The sequence below is a fragment of the Grammomys surdaster genome, unplaced genomic scaffold (assembly GCF_004785775.1).
Source record: "Grammomys surdaster isolate TR1022 unplaced genomic scaffold, NIH_TR_1.0 126051, whole genome shotgun sequence".
NCBI classification, from domain to species: domain Eukaryota; kingdom Metazoa; phylum Chordata; class Mammalia; order Rodentia; family Muridae; genus Grammomys; species Grammomys surdaster.
The window spans coordinates 5,894,006-5,914,225 of NW_021620862.1; the positions used below are offsets into that span (position 1 = coordinate 5,894,006).

The 20,220-nt window shown below is 49.8% G+C and overlaps 1 protein-coding gene across 3 annotated transcripts in view; it reads right to left on the bottom strand.

Annotated features, from left to right (window-relative positions):
- Positions 1–1,476: 1,476 nt before the first annotated feature.
- The window catches only part of Psen2 (presenilin 2), a 31,287-nt gene continuing 12,543 nt past the window's right edge, over positions 1,477–20,220 (bottom strand). For 2 of the 3 annotated variants that reach the window (XM_028755224.1, XM_028755222.1), the window contains exons 2-11: positions 16,796–16,939; positions 14,490–14,704; positions 12,675–12,816; positions 10,077–10,144; positions 9,293–9,513; positions 7,968–8,066; positions 4,246–4,329; positions 3,839–3,940; positions 3,276–3,394; positions 1,477–2,175 (exon numbers count right to left, since the gene is read on the bottom strand). In XM_028755224.1, the coding sequence (XP_028611057.1) occupies positions 2,020–2,175; positions 3,276–3,394; positions 3,839–3,940; positions 4,246–4,329; positions 7,968–8,066; positions 9,293–9,513; positions 10,077–10,144; positions 12,675–12,816; positions 14,490–14,704; positions 16,796–16,936 (1,347 nt within the window). In that variant the 5' untranslated portion in view covers positions 16,937–16,939 and the 3' untranslated portion in view covers positions 1,477–2,019. Of the gene's footprint in view, positions 2,176–3,275; positions 3,395–3,838; positions 3,941–4,245; positions 4,330–7,967; positions 8,067–9,292; positions 9,514–10,076; positions 10,145–12,674; positions 12,817–14,489; positions 14,705–16,795; positions 16,940–17,058; positions 17,144–20,220 lie in introns of those variants that run through there. The other variant, XM_028755223.1, reaches the window with a different exon arrangement.

The following is a 20,220-nucleotide window of genomic DNA, read 5'->3' on the forward strand; positions in this document are numbered from 1 at the left end:
CCCAAAGAGCAAGAAAAAACATGAGAGTAAAAGAGGACTTGGAAGGGGAGGGGGAGTGAGACGGAGTGAGGGGGTAGTGGGGGAGAATATAATCAAAGTATATTATGCATGAAATTGTCAAAGAATTTTAAAAAAAGGAACAGATTGACCTGAGAATGGAGACAAAGGCAATAGGATTGATATCATTAAAAAAATCACTTATTTCTGTGACAAATAAGGAAGCTATTAGCTGACTGACTCCTTGGGAGCGGGGATGGGGTTTGCAGATCTGCTCACTTCCTTTCAGGGATGTTTGGATCTATCTTGAGCTCCTGGGTTTTCGGGGGGGGGGGGGGGGGGTGGGATTTTGTTTTTTGTCTTTTCCACTCGTGAACTGGGTCCTTCTGCTGTGAGGACTTCAGGTTGAATATTATACTCTAGGAGCTTTCCTTTCTCTCCTGTGACTCTTTCACTTCCCTTCCCTCACAGACCTGTGTTTTCCCTGGTCTTAACACTCAGTCTTAGCCAGGAACCACAGGTCCTGCAGGGACCAACCACGGCTCACCTGGTGGGGCGGGCCACACCTCTATTTCCATTTTTCCGGCTCTGAATGTGGCCTGTCTCCCCAGCATCCCCGGCTAACCCTTTCATAAACATCTCCTCAAGCCTTTGCTACCCTTCTACATAGACACTTCACCCAAGAACTACTCAGTGAAAGATAACCATTTCCATAATTGACCATTGTAATGGGCTTTTCTGTTTTCTCCGAAGCCCGCTCAGAGCTTTCACCCCGAGGGATTATTCCTGGCAACCTCAGCTACTCCCTGGTCTTCCAGGGTCTGCTCTGTATCAGTCACCAGCTTCCAACACGGTGTCCAACACCAACAGCATGGCATGCCTTCCCTGTAGGTCTTCTTGGGTCTCCGCTGTGTCTCAGGAAGTACTAAGGGGGGGGAAGAAGCATAACCCTTGCTCAGTACCCAGCAGTCCAGTGTTACTTCTGGAACACAGGGGTGGGGCTCACACACACAGCCCGAGGAAGGCAGCAGCTTCCGTGGCCTCATGTCCCCACCCAGAGGCACTTCTGAAACTCAGCAACCTGTGCCAGGCTGAGGCAGAGGGAAGGAGGCAAAGCTGTCCTGCTTTTCTCCACTGTTGAGAACTGGAAGCTACTCTGAACCCAGGTGGTCCCCGGCTCCTTGGCCTGCTGGCTTCTGCTAAAGACAGACATCTGCCAAAATAACCACTCAGATTTTTAGCAACTTCCGTGCAGTGTTTCTGACACCACATACAACCTACGAAGTCCAAGGCCAGGGATTTGTGGGTTCCAGCAGGCTTTTGTCCCAATACCTCCCAACGCTGGACTATGGAACTTTCCAGTTAAAGGACTGAGTGCAGAGAGGGCGGCAGTTAAGCTTCTCTCCTTAGTGATGGGTTAAGCCCCGCCCCTAACCCCTCCCAGTATACAGTGGAGAACAAAGGGAACAAACACCAGCATTCCAGCAGGAGCATCTATTTATTGGTATTGTTATTAAGCCACTTCCCAGCAGTCACTGTGGAAATAAGAACAGGACTCAACTTCTAAGGTACTAAAGTAACAGACATCACAAACACAGCACTGGGGACATTCATGACTGCAAACCAGCTTTCCTCCTCTGGTCAGCCTCTGGTCCGATGCACCTGTTCCTTCTGCTCAGTCCTGGAGGATTACAGACCCGGATGGGGCCTGCGTCCTCCCCAACCTGATCCACACACGTGACCTCATCCCTGAAGATATGCTTGCTTGCTTGCTTGCTGAGCATAAGCCCTCCTACCACCGCCCCACGGATGCTCTGGCAGGCAAGCCAGTCTGCTGACAAGACAGTACCAAAGGGCGGCTGCTGCTTCCTCATCACAAAGTAAACACGACACTTTTTAATTCTTTTTTTTTCTTTTGTAAGGAAAGAAAAGTTCTTTTAAAAATATATGGCACTAGAATGTAAAACTATACACCTGCATCCAGTGAAGCTTCCTACAGCTCTCAGAGCCACAGCCTGTCTGTCAGATGTAGAGCTGGTGGGAGGCCAGCGTGTCCATGAAAGGACGAACCAGGTTGTCTGTGGAGAAGTAAAAGATGAGCCCAAAGGTGATGGAGATGGGCAGGGCGGGCAGGGCCTTCTTGAACACGGCAAGCAGCAGGAGAGTGAGGCACAAGCCCTGCAGGAAGGATGTCAAAGTAAGCGAACTCAGCCCTTGAGGGTGGTGTAATCCGAGACTAGTGCAAACTGCCACAGATGCGCAGTGCAGTCTCTTATAGACATGCAATAGCCCCTCAAGACGCATGAGGCAGAGGCAGGGTTCTCTCCCCCACATACCCCTCAGTCAGGACACCTGTATATTGGCTACAGGGTGGACAGAGCCCTGGATAGGCCACGGGGCTTCCCCATCGAGGCATAGTGGTTGAATAGATATGAGCCTCTCTCCAGACATTAGATTTTTTTTTTTGTTTGCATTTATAAGAGATCCAGATGAGCTGAAATGAATTCCTCTGAGGTTCTCAGCAGCGGTCACTAAGGAAACCACAGATGTTGTATAATCTATCCATCCCTTTGGAAGCAACCTTGGTGTGGCTGTTCCTACCTCCACCTTTTGGTGTTCAGGGTGAGGACAAATCACCAAAGTGCTTGCTCTGCCCTTGGGACAACAGGTCCCAAGCCAGACAGTAGGGAAGGGGAGGAACCCCGTGTCTGTTATCCCATCCCTGACACACAAGTAGGCAGGAACAAGCTCTTCTAAACACTGGACAAAGCATCAGGCCCCCACCTACGGGCAGCACAAGGTGTTACAGCCTTCTCAGGGACTCTTCAACATCTAAAGGCGGCATCCTCAAGGATGACATTGCAGGGTATGTCCCCCAGCTTGAGGAGCAGCCATCAGAGCCTCTAGACTACTGCTGGGATTGGAGGACCCAGGAGTCAGCATTCCCTGGGGCCCTGGTGGCACAGAGAATATGCATCTGTGGAATGGGAGAGAAGGCCTTCCCACTCCTCGCTGTTCCCAGGGGGAAAAGCCTTTGGCTATTTCATCACCCATAAATCTCAGACAATCCACAATCCGAGGAACCAAAAGGGACAGGGCCTTCGCTCAGGCCCTAGCTTAAGATCTAAGTGGTCAGTGAGATCCACGTCCATCCCAGTGCTCTCTCGGGAGCGAGCATACCTCGGTGACCATACTCTGGGTTAGACACCCCTCCACTCACTGCCTTCGCCCTGTGAGGACCCCAGCTGTGCCAGCCCTCCACCACACAGTCCACTCACAATGAGGACGGCAATGAAGCAGGCCAGCGTAGTGTTCCAGTCCCCATTGCCGGTGGCTGCCGCCTTGCCCACCAGGACGCTGTAGAAGATGAAGTCTCCCAGGCCAAGCTTCACACCCCCTGTGTGGAGAAAAGAAAGTGGCCCCTGTCCAATCCAACTGATAAGAAACCTCAGCAGGAAGCAGGCAAGACCTGTCCAATCCAGCTGATAGGAAAGCTCAGCAGGAAGCAGGAGAGAGAAAAAAGAAGAAAGTGAGGGGCCAGGACATCAGCCAAGCAACCCAGCAAGAGGGTGGAGATGACAATACCCTCAGCAGAGGATTCAGTATTGCAGACCAGGGACAAGATGGACTGCCTAGGAAAAGACTGGGGGTGTAGGCACGGGACCAAGGACTGAGTGTGTGACTGGTAGCTTAGGCAGAAGCCTGGTACTTCAGAGAGGAGAGAAAGGGACAACTGCTGACCACTGGGGCTGCAGGCCGCTGTGCTGGTTAGCATGGAACCTGACCAAAGGCATTTCTCAATAGACGCATGAAGCAGGCCGTCTGAACTTGGGCACCTTACTTTCCTCCTCCTCTTCCAGCTCTTCCCCTGAGTAGCCAGGCAGAGGGGCTTCAAAGGCTTCAGGGTGTGAGGGCTCCCCAAAACTGTCATAGGAGTCTTCTTCTGAGCATCCAGGAACAAAGGACCACCGTCATCGGACACCATGAAGAATGGCAGGGAAAAGCAAAGGCTGGTCAGAAGGTACAAAAATCCAGAAGATTCACCAGCACCACCAACACCATCCAGCAAGACTGAGGTGGGAAACTGAAGCACGGGATGAACAATCCAACCTTCACTCCCTGAGACAGGTGTCAGAGTCTGGCCCTCAGGCAATGTAACTCTTTCATTCTGAACCATTCACAGAGGGACCAGCCAAGCAGGGTGCAGACAAGGTGCTCCCAAGACATGGCTGTGAACCCAATACTCACCCATCTCTGGGTCATAGGGGAGCTGCAGCGTTCCTTGAGAGGAGGGGTCCAGCTTTGCCATGCCCACCGTCCATACCATGGCAGCTACAGAAAGAGCAAAGAGAGCTGGGCAGTGGTGGTGCATGCCTTTAATCTCAGCACTTGGGAGGCAGAGGCAGGTAGATTTCTGAGTTTGAGGCCAGCCTGGTCTACAGAGTGAGTTCCAGGACAGCCAGGGCTATACAGAAAAAGCCTGTCTCAAAAAAAACAAAAAACAAACAAACAAAAAAAAACAGAAAGAGCAAAGAGACACATATGCCTTAGGCAGTACTCTGAGTAGCTGCCCCTGACCTGACGGAAGTGGAGCTGTGTCCCCAGAAAGCCTGCACAGCCCCTGTATTCTGCAGGGCTGTGCTTAAGCTTGGCTGATATAGGCTGGGGGTGGGGGTGGGGACGGGGAGTTCAGGGACACAGGCTGGCAGGGGATTGACATTTCACCTTTGTCCTTTTGTAATCCTCTCAAGCAACACTGGCAATAATAATGATTAGTGAACCGCTTAGTGAACTGTGTCTTTAAAAAATTGGAGAGGTGACTCAGAGGTTAAGAGTACTACTGGCTGCTCTTCCAGAGGACCCAAGTTCAATTCCCAGCTCCCATATGGTGGCTCACAACTGTCTGTAACTCCAGTTCCAGGGGATCCAACATCCTCACACAGACATACATATAGGCAAACACCAGTTTACATAAAAAATTTTTAAAAATCATTTTACAAAATTTATTTTTAGGCTTCAGTTTATTACAAAAAGGGAGCCGTGGGAATTGTTTAGACGATGAACTAGCTCTTGTGGTGCCATTCCCACAGTGATTGGAGTCTGTATACTGTCCAGAGAATGTCACCATCTCTAAGTAAGAAATTATCTTTGTCGTCGAGAACTACTTTGGTCCCTTCATGTTCCAGAAGACAAGCTTGTCTCCAACTTTCACACTAACTGGCTGAATCCCTCTACCTCTTCCTTTAAAGCGATCCCACCGCTACTACTGTTGCTTGCAAAACTCTCTCATGAGATTTTTCTGAACTTAAAATGCTGCCTTTGGTTACAGTCCCAGCTGTCTCCTTCAATCAAGAGTCTATCAAAAAGCAGAAGAAACCTACACTGCATCTAGAACCTAGATTGTCATTAAAAGGAAATGCAACATAAAAATGTAACCATGAGGGGCTGGAGAGAGGGCTCAGTGGTTAAAAACACTTGAAGAGGTCCTGGATTCACTTCCCAACACCCACAAGACAGCCCACAAATGTCTGTAACTTCAATTCCACATGAATCCAGTGCCCTCTTGTGGCCTCCATGGGCATTGCATGAGCGTGATGCACAGACATCCAAGCAGGCCATTCAGATACAAGGCAAACACTCAGATATTCAGGCAAATCTTTTTAAAACAATTAAAAAAAAATTAGTCCTGAGGCTGAAGAGCTAGATCAGTGGCTGAGAGTACTTCCATTCAATCATGAGAAGCGGGGCTCACACTTCAATTCCCTTTAACAAGCCAGTGGCCCTGTAACTGCCCCTGATACCACTAGCTCTGAGGAAGTTGATGCCTTCCTTCTAGCCTCTGTGTACGTGGGGAGTATACGTGTTCATATGCTCATACAGACACGTATGCACACCCAAAATACCAAAATAAATATTTTTAAATGCAATGCCTGCTGCTCTTTGGCACCCTGTGTATTCAGATCTGTGAAACAAATCCCAGCTCTTTCGTCTGACAAGACTGAAACTGCTCACTGACAGTCCCTCCTACCTCAGCCACTGTATCAAGCACCCACTCTATGTCTGTGACTTTGCCTCCTCTTGCTGCCTCCTGTAATCAGGCCATGTCTGTCCTTCTACCGCTAGCTCAATTCACTTATCCCAGGCCCTCAAGGCTCATCTGTATTATATGGGTCAGAATTCCCTCCATTGTATGGAATGCTCACATTTTGGTGATCCACGGACACTGGTAGCTTTGAACTCCTATGAGTGAAACCGATACAGGCAACAATGCACAAGTGCTTGTTTGAACCTAGCCTGCTTTGATCCCCATGGGTACATGGGTACAGGGGAACTTCCTGGATCACATGGAACTCACCGAACTGTTTCTCTCTCCAGCTTAGACTCTCTTCGGAGTTTATTACTCTGTGTTTCCAGTTCCCCTGTTATATTTCCACACTCCACACAAACCAAAGCCCAGGTTTAATACCCCCTCCCACCATCCCTGACCCACAGGCCTAGCCCCTTCTCTGGAAAAGGCAATAGGTCTGTCTTCCTTGTTGCTCAGATACAAAGCCCTGCCATTAACCTTGGCTCTGTCTTGCAACCCTGGCAAGTCTTGCTTACAAAATGCCCCAGAATTCACTTCACCTCACAGTTTCCACGGGTCCCCTTCATGGGTTGTTTCTCAGTCTCCAAACTGGCTCTGTCCAAATCTTTCAGGGGCTTACCGTTCCTTCAGGAAGATGGGCCAATGTGTCACACTGTGGTCTGTGGGGCTCATGCTGTCCAGACCTTCCTCTCTCTACCTTTCCTGTGTGCTCCAACCATACTGGACACTGGGTGCCCCGAGCACACCCAGGCCCAGCCAAGTCTACCTCAGGGTCGTTGTATTTGCTACTCTCCCTTACCTCAAGCGCTGGCCTCCAGATTTCTACATACGTCCTACATAAATCAGGTCTCTGGCCAAGTATGAACTATGAATCAGAGCTGCCTGGCCATCTTTTACAAAACAGCTTCCTCTGTGGCCATTAAGTCCTTGGCCTCTTGCCCTCCCCTAGTCTTCAACAGAGCACCTGCTACCTTCTGTAATGTACCTGCTTACATTCATCTACTTCCTTAGTTTACCTCCACCCAAGAAGGAATTCTCCATGGATACACACCTCCTTTGCACATAAGGAAACACCCAGCCTCAGGCACTCAGACTGACCAGAGCCATCTGTCCCTCATCCTTAGAACACTTCTGGGATGTACCTTCAAGCTGAGGGGGTGCTGCTGGCATGTCTCCATTCTAAGGTTCATTCCTCACTCACTGGGATTACCCAGTTCTGCAGATAGCATCCTGGGTTCCTGAGGTACCAGAACCCTGGAATCAGGCTCTCTACTTAGATAGCAGCCACTGCTATCACAAGGAGTGAACTCCATCGGTGAACTCAGATAACCTTGCTTCCTGCGAGACCTCTATGCCACACACAGGGCCTACCAGTAAGAACATCTGTTAAATACATGTATAAACCCACATCTCTCTGACATAACCCCGAGGTCAGGGCAATCCCTATGCCTTCTCTTTAGAGATGACTAGCTTCCACTACCAAGGCACTGTCCATGAACTCCAGAGAGAATTGGGGGCCCCTGCCCTCCAATGCCTGCAGGGCCGAGTGGTGGCTGCCTTTGGAAGGAGGTACGTCCATGGGATGTGGGCCATACCCAGTGTGGGCTGCCAGATGGTTGATAGACTATGGCCATAGGACTGTCCACACCCCTCTGGTATCCCAGCTCCAGCCCTGATTTCCCAACTTTCTTCCTGAGCGAGATCCAGCCCACCGTGGTCTCAGAGGTAGAGCCCTCCTGCAGGTGGCGAGCCTCAGCATCAGCATGAGTTGGCTGAGATAGAATATATAACCTGTCAACTCAAAACCACAGCCGATTTTCATGCCTCCACAAAAGGCCACCTGCTGACCCCTACTGTCTGGCAGAGGCATGGGGCCACTCACATGAGTATATCAGGGCAGGAAATATGGGCTCATTTCTTTCTTGGGCAGTTTCCACCAGCATCCTCAGTGGCCCTTTGGGGCACAGCACGGCCACGAGATCTGGAAAAACAGAGACATCCTTGTTATAGTAAAGGGGACCTTTATTCCCAAGCAGCATAGAGAGGAACCACTCCTCCATCACCAGGAACCTAAGTGAGCTCCGGGCCACCTTGTTGCTGGACTAGTGTCCCAAGCCCACCAATCCAGTTTGCACTGGCTGGAATGGAAGCTGGTAGCTGCAGAGTAGAAAAAGCGAGGTGCTGAAACCCAGAAGACAGGCTTGGAAGTCTTACTTCCTGAAGCCTCAGATTTCTTATCCTTAAAATGGGAGTTGCAGCCCTGGCCATGGCACTAACGCTCCATCAGCAGTGAAGGTGGTGAAAGGCAGAACCACAGTGCGCTCAGGCCCGTCCTGAGCTGGCTCAGTGTGCAGGCCATGCTTGAGGAGTGGCGGATATGCAGTTGCCGGTCTGTGCTTCAAGCATCCCAGAGGGAGAATCTATGGGAAGGCCTTCTTAGGACAGGAGGGGAATGTCCTGTACTGCTTTCCCACTTGTTATAATTTGCATGAGAAATGTTCCCCTAAAGGCTCATTGTGATGGTTTGTAAATGCTCTGCCCAGGGAGTGGCACTATGTGGAGGTGTGGCCCTGTTGGAGTAGGTGTGTCACTGTGGGCGTGGGCTTTAATACCCTCATCCTAGCTGCCTGGAAGTCAGTCTTCCACTAGCAGCCTTCAGATGAAGATGTAGAACTCTCATGTGCCATGCCTGCCTAGAAGCTGCCATGCCCCCACCTTGATGATAATGGACTGAATCTCTGAACCTGTAAGGCAGCCCCAATTAAATGTCCTTATAAGAGTTGCCTTCGTCTTGGTGTCTGTTCACAGCAGTGAAACCCTAACTAAGACACTCATGTTTTAAATGTTTACTCTCTAGCTGGTGACACTGTTTTAGGGAGCTTTGGGATCATCAGGAGGTAGGGGCTAGCTACGGGATGCAGATCACTGGGGTGGCCTTTTGAAGGTCAGTCCAGGCCCTAGCTCTAGTAAACTCTCTGCTTCCTGGTCCACTGCAAGGAGCCTCTGTCACTTGCTCCAACTGAGCCATCCCTGCCTTCCTGCCTATGACGGACTGACACCCTCAGAAACTGGGAGCCCAAATAAAACTCTCTTCCCTTATATTGCTTCTTTCAATGACTTTGGTCACAGCCGTGTGAGAGTACTTGAGACATTGCTCCATCAATGAGCCAGATTCATCCCAGTTCTCACCAGGCCCAAGCAACCTACCGTACACAGAGATGGCCCCCAAGATGACCCAGGCAGACCACTCCGGCAGGTACTTAATGAACACCAGGGCCATGAGTGCGCTGATCACAATAAGGTAAGCCTGCTGCAGCACCAGAGGCCCCTTCCAGTGGATGCACACCATGCCCACTGCCCCGAAGTTCCAGACAGCCAGGAAGAGTGTGGGGTAGTCCATGGCCACATTGTAGGTCTTGAACACTTCCCTGTAGGCACAAGGTGGAATAGGGTATTCGATGCTGGGGAGGGGAAGGTATGCCATACCCTAAGTTGTTTGACACCTCCTGCTCCTCACCCATAAGTCCCAATTTGGGTTTAATTTACAACATTCTCATCTTCCATTTCCATGGACCTCACAACTAACCACTAGGCATTTTCTAGAATGTATTCGAGAGTGTATCAATAGCTGGTGGGTCACATGACCATGTGATGGACCCACCACATGTGCAAAGATGGGGTCCTTAAAGAATGTTTCTCTTTGAGCCTTCAGGCTGATGTCCAAAATCAAAGGGCAAGAGGACAGATAGACAAGAAGTACCCCAGGCTTACCCACACACTCGCCCCCAAGTAGAATGTAACTCAGAGGGCTTTCCACCTGCCCAGTATGTTCTGAGATGGCTTCACCAGTCCAGCTTCCTCTGCACAGAGCCTACTCCAAAGTCAAAGCCTGGAGGCCAGACCTTGGCCCGGACTCTGAGGAACCTTTCCCTGCCCAGGTCCTTCTCATGCCCCACAGGGAGCGGCCACTCACCAGCCAGCACTCACTCACCCGAGGTAGATGTAGGTGAACAAGAAGAGGAGCATCAAGGAGGACATAATCAGCCAGCCATGGATGAACTGGACAACGGAAACAAGAGGGCACTGTCACCCCTGGCAGGATGAAGACACTCCAGCGAGACAGACACTCCATCCGTCCTTCCCTTTGCACCAAGGTATCAAAACGATGGACCCCATGGGGCGGCGGTGGTGCATACCTTTAATCCCTACACTTGGGAGGCAAAGGCAGGTGGATCGAGGCTAGCCTGGTCAACAGAGTGGGTTCAGGACAAGCAGGGCCACACAGAGAAATTCTGTCTCAAAAATCCAAATGATGGATCCCAAGGAATTAGAATTTCCCTAGGAATTTTATGCTTCCAAAAGGAAAACACCAAAGCCTGATACCAGCCAGAGGGACTGGTCTCCAGAGAAGGGATTTCATAGGCTTCTGTCAGTGCATCAGGATGGAAAGGAAGCCCAGGCAATGACGGGCAATACCATGCCTTGACCAGGACTGCTTAGTTACAACCATCTCTTACCTTCTACTTAAACCCTACCCTCAAGTTAGGGGCTGGGAGTGGGGCTATCAATAGATTTGGGGAGAGTCACTGGATCTCTCCGTCCCACTTTGCAATATAGTCACATTGAATAAATCTCCCTTTTTTGGTATTTTACTATTAATTTGGGTTTCTGAGTAGGCTTATGGATGACGAGCAGCCAAACCTGGCTAGTTAGGGCTGCCAGAAGCACAGGTTCTAACGCTAAGTCTAGTAACATATGTGTACAGCATCTCCATGGACTGGAGCCTGGACATCCTTCTCCCTAGTCACCTACAAGTGTCTGGAGGAGGCAAGAGTCCTAAGGATCTGCTGACCCCAGCCTGTGGTAGCTCACCTTCGCAGTCTCATTTTGTGAACAGGTTGGCAGTCTGGATTTGCAGACTCTGCCCTGCCTCTGAAGAGACCCTGCACAGTTGCCATAGAAAGACATCTCAAAAACAGACAAACTAAGTAACTCTTCCTGACAGGTCCTCAGGAGAGCATGGAACAAGGACAAGACTCAACCATCAAGGGTAAGATGGTGTCACTTCCCCGAGCCCCACTTCATGTCTAAGGGCTATCCTTGGTCACCAGCTCAGCCCACTGGGTCTCCAGCAATTTACCTGGAGGAAGGGCCACATCAGGGCTGCACACCAACCTTAAAAGGAAGGGAAGGGGTGGCCTCTAGGACCTACTCATCTCTTTACCCCAAATATGACTGCTTGTCTGGGCAATGTCATCCCGGAACTTCCCAATGGCCCTGACTGAATGGTCAAGCCACTTCTGTGGAACTGGCCACATGACACGTACTGACCACTGCAGAGACACTTCCCATGTTGTTCCTAGTTTGTTGCCATGTTTTCTATATGTACAAACAAGTATATGTCCCCCAGATTCCTGGCACCCTTTCTTTCCCTTCCTCCCTCTGAAGTATACATGGGAGCCCAGCCTCGTCTAATGGACAGATGTTACTGATGAGTTACGCTTCAGTTCATGAACATTTCCTGTGATTCCTTTCCATGGTTCAACCCCATCTAAGCCAGCTGAGCCAATGGCTAGCCCCCTCCCTGAACCATGGCTTCTTCATCTTTTCCTGCTCCATAAACACAGCTGCCAGAACACAGAGGACCACACTTTGCCTGTGGCAGAATTTTGGATAGGTAATGCCTAGCTCCACTTCCTGGTGGTTTTGAATGTTTCAAAGCCTGCCACCTAAAACCAGTGTCTAAAAGCTGATGGCACAGTTAGGTCTAGTAATACAGGTCTGTTTAACTAGTGAAACTAAGGCAGGAGGATTGCCTGGTCAACTTAGCAAGACCTCGAATTATTGAAAATTATACAGAGTGGGCTGGAGAGGTGGCCCAGAGGGTAAATAAAGGTGCTTACTACCAAGCCTGTCCTGAGTTTAACCCCTGGAACCCAGACAATAAAAGAAGAGAGCTGACTCCTGATCATGGCACGCACAGGCCTGCCTTCCAACACAGGGCTCGGTCGGTGACACAGCATTCGACTAGCACGGATAACGTCAGAACTTCCATCCCCATTTGGGGAGCTTGAGGTGGACAGGGTACAACACCTTGGGGGGTGATATTGTCTATAACTGGGGCCACATGAATGTGGCTCTTTCAGTACTCCAATGGGGAGGCCCAAGATCTGAAGGAGAATCCAACTCACAGGCCTCCCAGGGCCAGAAGACCCTGACTCAGCACATGAGCATTCCAATAGAATGGGAGGGGGAATGATTAAAAAATAAGTCAGAGAGAAAGTCGCGGGGTGAGGGGAACTAGACAGAACTTCAGAAGAAACAAAATGAGCATTAGAGCAGGAGAGTGTGTCAGAAATACTGTGATGAGAAGCACACAAGACAGGGGCGGGGAGTTACAATTTAAAAGTCAGCATTAGGTCACTGTCGCACAGGGCCAGAGAGCATGAAAAGGCCATCTGCTCTGCAGAGAGAAGGCGCCCGGAAGGTTTTCAGAAAGGTGCCATGTGGTAGCAGCTCCCGCTGCATCATGGCAGGCCGGGGAGAGGCAGGCTGGGCAGAGAGGAAGGGGGAGGGTCACAGGTCTCACCTTGTAGCATCGATACTTGTAGAGTACCACGAGAAAGATGGTCATAACCACGATGACGCTGATCATGATGAGGGTGTTCAGCACAGAGTTGAGGAGCCGCTGGCCCACGGAGGGCGTGTCCTCAGTGAAGGGTGTGTAGATGCTGAAGAGATCACCAGAAGAGACTCAGTACCTGCTGCTCCAGGATACCTCCATCTCAGTGACCCCTAGGCTGACCACAGAGCCCCTAGAAACCCCACGCTGCTCTGTTAGAATCCTTGCACTGGCTGGGCCCTGATGGGGTCATCACTCTCTGTGTGAGTGGCTTCTGCCTCTTGGACAGTGAGTTGCAGTGCTCTGACAACTGGAAACATCATGGCAGAAACGACAGACTGTGCCTCATTGAGACCTCGGTCCTCCACGTGACTCTCCTACCTCCAGGCCCTCAGCTCTGGCTCCTACCGACAAGATTGGCTGCCTGCTTCTCTATGTGATGATTAATTCTGATTGTTAATGTAAGTGGATCTGGAATCAACTAAGCATGCCTTAGGGTGGGTCTGTGAGGGCATTTCTAGAAAGGATTGACCTACTGGAGTTGGACAGCTCCTTCCATTATCAGCCTAGGTAGAAAGAAGTGGGAGGGAAGCAGTGCTCTTTGCCTGCCTGTCTTTGTCACGCCTTGCCAGTGAATGCATCTACTCTATTGCTGCTGTAGCTGTGGCTGCTGCTGCTGCCACTGCCACCGCCACCCTTCACTAACAGCAGAACCTCAGCTACCGTGCACTACAGACCAGCAGCATTCTGGGAATCTTGCCGGCATCTAGGAGCAGATTGAGACTGCTGAGGTATCCAGCTTCATGGAGCACAGCTATGGGGTTTTCAGTCTCTTCAGCATGCAGATAGCCACTGTGGGACTACCTAGCCTTTATTGTATGAGCCCATCTAATACATCCTTTTCCATAATACATATTCATTGGCCCCATTCCTCTAGAGAACCCCGACAATACACTCCATTGAAGTTCTGCAGCCTAAGACTCCTGCACCCTCTTCTTCCACAGCTGCAGCTGCAGGTACTGTCCTAACCCTGAAAGTAATTCACAGGCACCTTGCTCTTCCCAGCTCAAATACCAGGAGCTGTGCCTGGCCTGGCCTCTCAAAGCCTTTCATCCTAATATGAGCCCCCCACATAGAGGCTGCAAGCTTCTTAGTGTGGGGACTTTCCTCTCTCCACTTTCCTAAAAAATAAACAGGGAGTCAGATGTGCTCAGCAGTGAGGAGCCCATGGAGGCGGAGGAGAGCACTGGGTCAGGGAAGCTCACAGTTCTCTGTATTGTATTTATTAAAGTAATAAAAGGGCCTGATGAGTCCTCGTCATCTGCTGGAAATGTGCTAAGACATCATTGGGTCCAGTCTCATCATTTCATACCTAAGGGAGCAGAGACCCAGACAGGACATGACTCGCTTGAAGGTTTGAGACATGGTGGGCCAGGACCAGGTACTTGGTACACGGAGCTCAGAGCTACAGTACAAGAGCTGGCCTCTGGTCAGACCTCACTTAGCCTTTGGTAAGTACTATGTGACATTTCATGTGTGTTAGCCTGTTAATTCTCCAGGTAGCCCCATAATTAAACCCATGAAACAAACATGGAAATGGAAACAGGTCAGATATGCGTCCAGACAAGTCACAGGACTGGAGGCATCAAGTGCATCAGGGTATAGGCCACAGTTTCTGCCACTGCCCCACAGAGCTACAGGCACAGTAGCTTAGGGAGCCTAGGACCTCCTCAAATCAACTTCCGCCCCAACCTCCCTATGCCAACCAGGACCCCAACTCACAGCTGCCCATTCTTCTCCGTGTAGAAACGCACAGACTTGATGGTGGCCACCACCACGACCATGCACAGCGTGACAGGCACGAACAGCATGATCACGTGCTTCGCGCCATACTTGAGGGCCAGCTCTTCCTCCAGCCCCGGTGGTCGCCCAGGAACCCCACTGCAGGCATAGCGGTCCGGGTCCTCCTCACAGTCTTCCTCGCTCTCCTGGCTCCTCTGTGGGAAACCACACTGTGAAGACCACAGAGGGCCCCATGGCGAGCTGCTGACATCCTGCAGGGGCTTCCGGAAGTAGACCTGAGAAGACTAACTGCTGCTTTCTAGCCCTGAGAAGTGTGAGCTCTGATTTAGGTCTTGGATACATAAAAAACTTAGAAGGATGGCGGTGGAGAAGGTTTAGGGCTAGACTGCTAGCCACAGAAGGGTATACCAAAGACCCTTGCCCTTCCCAAGGACAGGAACTAAGGTCACTAACTAACATGGCCTTATTGGTCTAGGTGACAGGCTAGGGAAGAGATGGGGAAACAGATCAGACATTTTGCTTGACTAACTAGAAGCCCCAGCATTTCTTGGAGCATCAAAACACATGGATAGAAATCTAATAGACAGGAAAACAAACTTCTGAGAACAGGCTGCTAACGACCTTGAACTGAGGTTTGGGGGCTATGCTGAAGAGAAGGAGGAGAAAAGCTCTCTGGGTATGGATAGGTTTTCTGCTAAATGGGATCAGGCTCAGGAAGCTCAGGTGTGGTTTGCCTGACCAGGAGGGAGATTGTAGGAAGCCTTCGTGATTCGCCATTACAAGATGGCGCCGGCTGGTCAGGCCGTTTGAGTAAACAAGCCTGTTGCGCATGTGCTGGCTGCTTGGATCACGTCACTTTTCTTATGCTAATGAAGCATTGCCTTGTGCTCCAATCGAATACTTACACGCTGACTGTTAGAGTATATAGCCACGCTCCTTACCCGCTCAGGGTCCTTTGCAAGAGCTATAGCTGAAATAAAGAGCTGCAGAAGAATCCTGTTGTTGCCGTGTCTTCCTTGCTGGCGAGGTGGGCGTGCGCGCGACAGGAGATGGCCAAACTGACTAAGTGACCCTACCCATCTCCTGACCTGAGGCTGCAGCTGTGCAGGTCACAGTACAGCCTCATCTGTGGGGTCACGGGGCCCCTATGTCTCCAGACTCAGGCCAACTGAGCATGTGGCTACCCCGTCTGGCTACCTACCCTCCCTGCCAGGAGCCTTTCCTCCTGTTTTCTCAGTGTTTCTGTGTCATTGGTCTGTCCCGGGCACCCAGACTCACAGTACCTGGAAACAGCAGCCTACACTGGAAAGGCAGGTAGGGGGTGGGAGGTGAAGGAGATGGCCAGCTGGCCCACTGCACGCTGTAACTGTGTAGTCTACTACAAAGCCCTTGCAATTAGGAGACGCAGATGCATCATGGCCAGATGATACCACACTCTGGCCAATTTTCATTTTTATTTGTTCTTCCTGAATGGAAGAATGGCTAGTTTCATCCACAGGTTAGTCAGCGCTCTCTCTCTCTGTACATATATATATATGTACATATATGTATATATATATATGTATATACATGTATATGTACATATACATACATATATGTACGTATATGTATAAATAAAATATAAAGTGTAAAATAAATAAAATAAAATAATATATTAAAATAAAATATATATAAATAACAAACAAGATAATTCAACTTATAGATGAAATGGTCTAGAGGACTCAGTCTGGAATAGATTAGCCCTGCTGCTTTGAGCTTATGGAACCATACTTTGGCAGAAAACATGGAGAGGTTCAAGCCGTGCACCTCACAGTCATGATAGAGGAAAAGAAGAGGGGGCCTGGGGCCTCCTCCAGTGACCTGCTGCTCTCCACAAGGTTCCATTCCTTAAAGGTTCTACAACTTCCTGATCACAGCACACTAGGGACCAAACTTTCGGTACAAAGGTCTTGGGGAGACATGTCAGATCAACTTCAGTGACCCATGAGGCATAGGAAAGGGCTGGACAGACGGCTTAACAATTAAGAGTACCTACTACTCTTATAAAAGACTTGAGTTCCATTGCTAACACCCATGTCAGTAAGCTCACAAGTGCCCATTAGTTCAGCTCCAGGTGATGGGACACCCCTTTCTGACCTCCATGTATACCTTAGCTCATATGCATATACCTCCACAGAGGTATACACATTAATATGCATAATTAAAAATAAAGACATAGGAACCCCATGGCCCTGTTTTAAGGCTCACAATTGCTGGAGGGACCTACCCACTGTGGGGGGACCTACCCACTGAGCAGTGTTCTCTCCATCCTCCGGGCCTAGCCTGCCCTCCTGGCAGGAGCGTGATATGGGGCTCTCGGCTGACATCAAGGACGTCCGCTCATCACACACCTCTTCCTCGCTGTCAGAGGCCATGAATGTGAGCATCGTCTGGAAAAGAAGCACAGGGACCCCGTTCCTGACAGGCAAAGGCAGTGGGGCTGCTGGGGGACAGCACAGTGGCTTGGACACCAAGCATTGGTCTTGCCTATAAGAAGCTTCCTACATACACCTCAAACAATCGCTCAGAATAGGAGTTTCAGAGCCAGCAAGAAGTCAGAGCAGCCTTGCTTGGGAATGGCTTGACTGGAACTCAGATCACAGGGAGCAAAACATCCAGTTAGAAAAGTCAGGGTCATTCTGAACTTTCAACATGTTTGTTCAATCAATAAACATCTGTGGGAAAGCTACTGTGCTTGGCTCTGGGGCTATAGCCTTGAATAAGTAAACCTTCTTGTCCTGTAAGAACAAAACTTCATCCAATCTGACAAATGACGCGTCACCAGAGGATGGAGGAATTTGTCCTCAGAAGTTGAAATTCCATGCTTCCTAGAGAAGACTCTTGCTGGAGGTGGAGCAAACTGCGCAGGTCAGACAGTGGCCACACCAAGGAGGCCCATATCAGCTCAAGTAAAGCTGGTGACAAATGTCCATCTAGCTGGTGAGGTGAGGGGAAGGAAAGAGGTCAAGAGGAAGTGTCCTGATACAGGAGATGTCTTGAGGGGGAAGGGAGGAGTGGCTCAGTGAGGGTTAGCATGAGGGAACACATGGAGGAATGAATAAAGGAAAAAAAACCTAAGATACTGGCCAGGCTAGGCCAGGCTAGACCAAGATGAGGAAAGAGGATATTACCAAGAAAGGCTGAACGTGATCCAGAGGTCCGCAGAATGTCTGTGGGTTGAAAATGGGATACCATTTAGGGGTACCTGAGTGTGGGGTACATGTGGAGTCTTCAGTTCAAATGTGGCAGCTAAGTCCAGGAGCCACCCAGCCAGTAGAGGAAGATGACCCTGGAAGTACCCACACTGAGGGACATGAGACAGGAGAGGGGACGCCACTCCTGACGCAGGACTTCTTCATGGCTCCCAATACTCTGCCACAGCAGCACCCAGTAAAGCTCCAGTTCCCTACATTTTGGGTTCAGACACAATCTTTGGGAGGATCTGACTGTACCCACATCTGGACAGACACTGCCACTACTGGCCATATCACCTCAGAGTTGAGCTTTGTGTTACTGAGGTAGGAGCAGGCCTGCCCTGTATTGAAAGCTTGTCTCCAGATTAGTCACTCTTAGAATTCATGTGATCTTCAGGTCCCTTCACCAAGGCAGGGCCTATGGCTACTACTCGGAAGACAGCCTTCCTGGCTATGGCCTGCATAACTCCCATAAGGACTTCCCTCAGTCTGCCATTACAGAGATGGGACAGTGCCTGCCTTTGTTTACCTCTCTGATTGGACCCACTATAAAGGCACCCTCTGTCTTCACAGAGCCCAAAGCCCCCAGAAGCTGCCTCTTGGGGTCTACCAGATATTAGGAGTGGGACGACAGCTGTAGAATACCACAGGGACAAGAGTGAGGTAGTGAGGACCACATGTGACCCACTTTCAGAGGAGACAATGCGCAGCTCTTAGAGCGAGCGTGGTTGGGTCTTGACTGAGAAGGGCAGGGAGTGGGGCCAGAAAGGTAAATGAGCTGAAATGGATGGAGACTGAACATTCTGGAAAGATATAACTATTCAAGTATTATGAACAGGATGGGTATATAACACAATCTTGCCTCAATATGGTGGTGGGATTAGGAGACCTGGTAGGGTAGACCATCCCAAAGAAGAGTCTGGGTGTCTGGGTGTCTGACCAAGAGGAAGGGAGCTTAAATCAGCCCAGGTATCTCCTAGGAGGACAGAAGAGAAATTCCCTTTTATCGAGGCTACACATGGCAGTACGTCCTAGATGTTGGGTCTACTGCCCTAATACTTAGCATTCTAGAAGCTCAGCTAAGCCCAGTGCTCAGGAGTTCTGTGCCCTGGAACCCAGGCTTTGGAACCAAGAGTCTACACAAGAGAACGCAGTTTAAGGGAAGACAGCTTCAAAGGTCAGCTTGCCATGATACATGGGGAAATTCTTAACCAGGCAAGGGTCTACAAGACTGTACGGTACCCTTCCTCTTTGAGAACTGGCTAGCTGTCATATCTTAAACACATACCCACTGGATCTGAGGTCTCTTCGATATCCCTTCCAGCAACAGTGAATTCTCTTCTCACAGATATCTAGATCAGAGATGTGCCTCAGTAGCAGAGCTTGGCATACCTGAGGTTTTCATCCATGGCCCTACATCAAGGTTATCCTTAAGCCTGAGTATTCTGTTTTGGTCTCTTCAATACAATGCTAGGGTAGGCTATTATCTCAGCTGCTGTGATGAGTACTCCTGACAACACAATTCAAGCGTTTATTCTGACTCTCAGCTCATTATACAGGCACATCATGGTGGGAGGAGCTTGAGCTGTCAGTCACTTCTCATCAACAGTCAGGGCTGCTGCCCAGGTCTTTCCTCCACACACAGTCCAGGGGACTGCACTACCCACAGCGTGCTTGTCTTTACACCCCAGTTAACAAAATCAAGATAATTCCCAGAGGCATGCCCAGAGGCTCATCTCCTAGGCGACTGCAGATTCTGTCAAGTTCCCAGTTAGCTGTAAATTGAAAATGTAGATCCCTAAGCTCCACTCTAGCCCAGTGTTTGGGCAACACATTTTGAGATAATGCCCCTCCCCCCCACACACACACACTCACACACACACTCACACACACCCATGGCCTCCCTGGGTTGGGTCTGACTCAGGAAGGCAAGAGGGCTTCTTACCCAGTACCTCCCACTCCCATGACTGTAGGGATGAAGGTGTAAACTATACAGCCCTTAGTCCTGGACACAGGACCTGTTCAGATAGCAACTTGGAAGAGGGAGTGTGAGACCTTCTCAGACTAGCAAAGCCTCCAAACAATGCCCATGGAGAAGAAGGCTGTAAGATCTCAGCATCCGATGTGGGCAGGGGTATGGGGTTATGATAAAATATATGTATAGTACCCAAAACAGGAAAACCCCAAAGGTATACTCAGACCTTTTGGATCCGGAAATGCTACCACTTGGAATTTTATCTAAGGAAAAACATTCATACAAAAATATGTGCTGTAGTTACTTGTTATCATAAAAAGTAAAAATGACTGAAATTTCTGTCTCTTCTCTGGTACAGGAACTGACCCCCCCCCTTATCTGCAATTCTACTTCCTGTGGTTACAGTTATCAGTGGTCAAGAACATGAAATGAAAAATTCCAGAGTAATCAATCTGTAAGTTTTAAATAGCTTTCAGCTTTCACTATAGTATATTACTGTAAT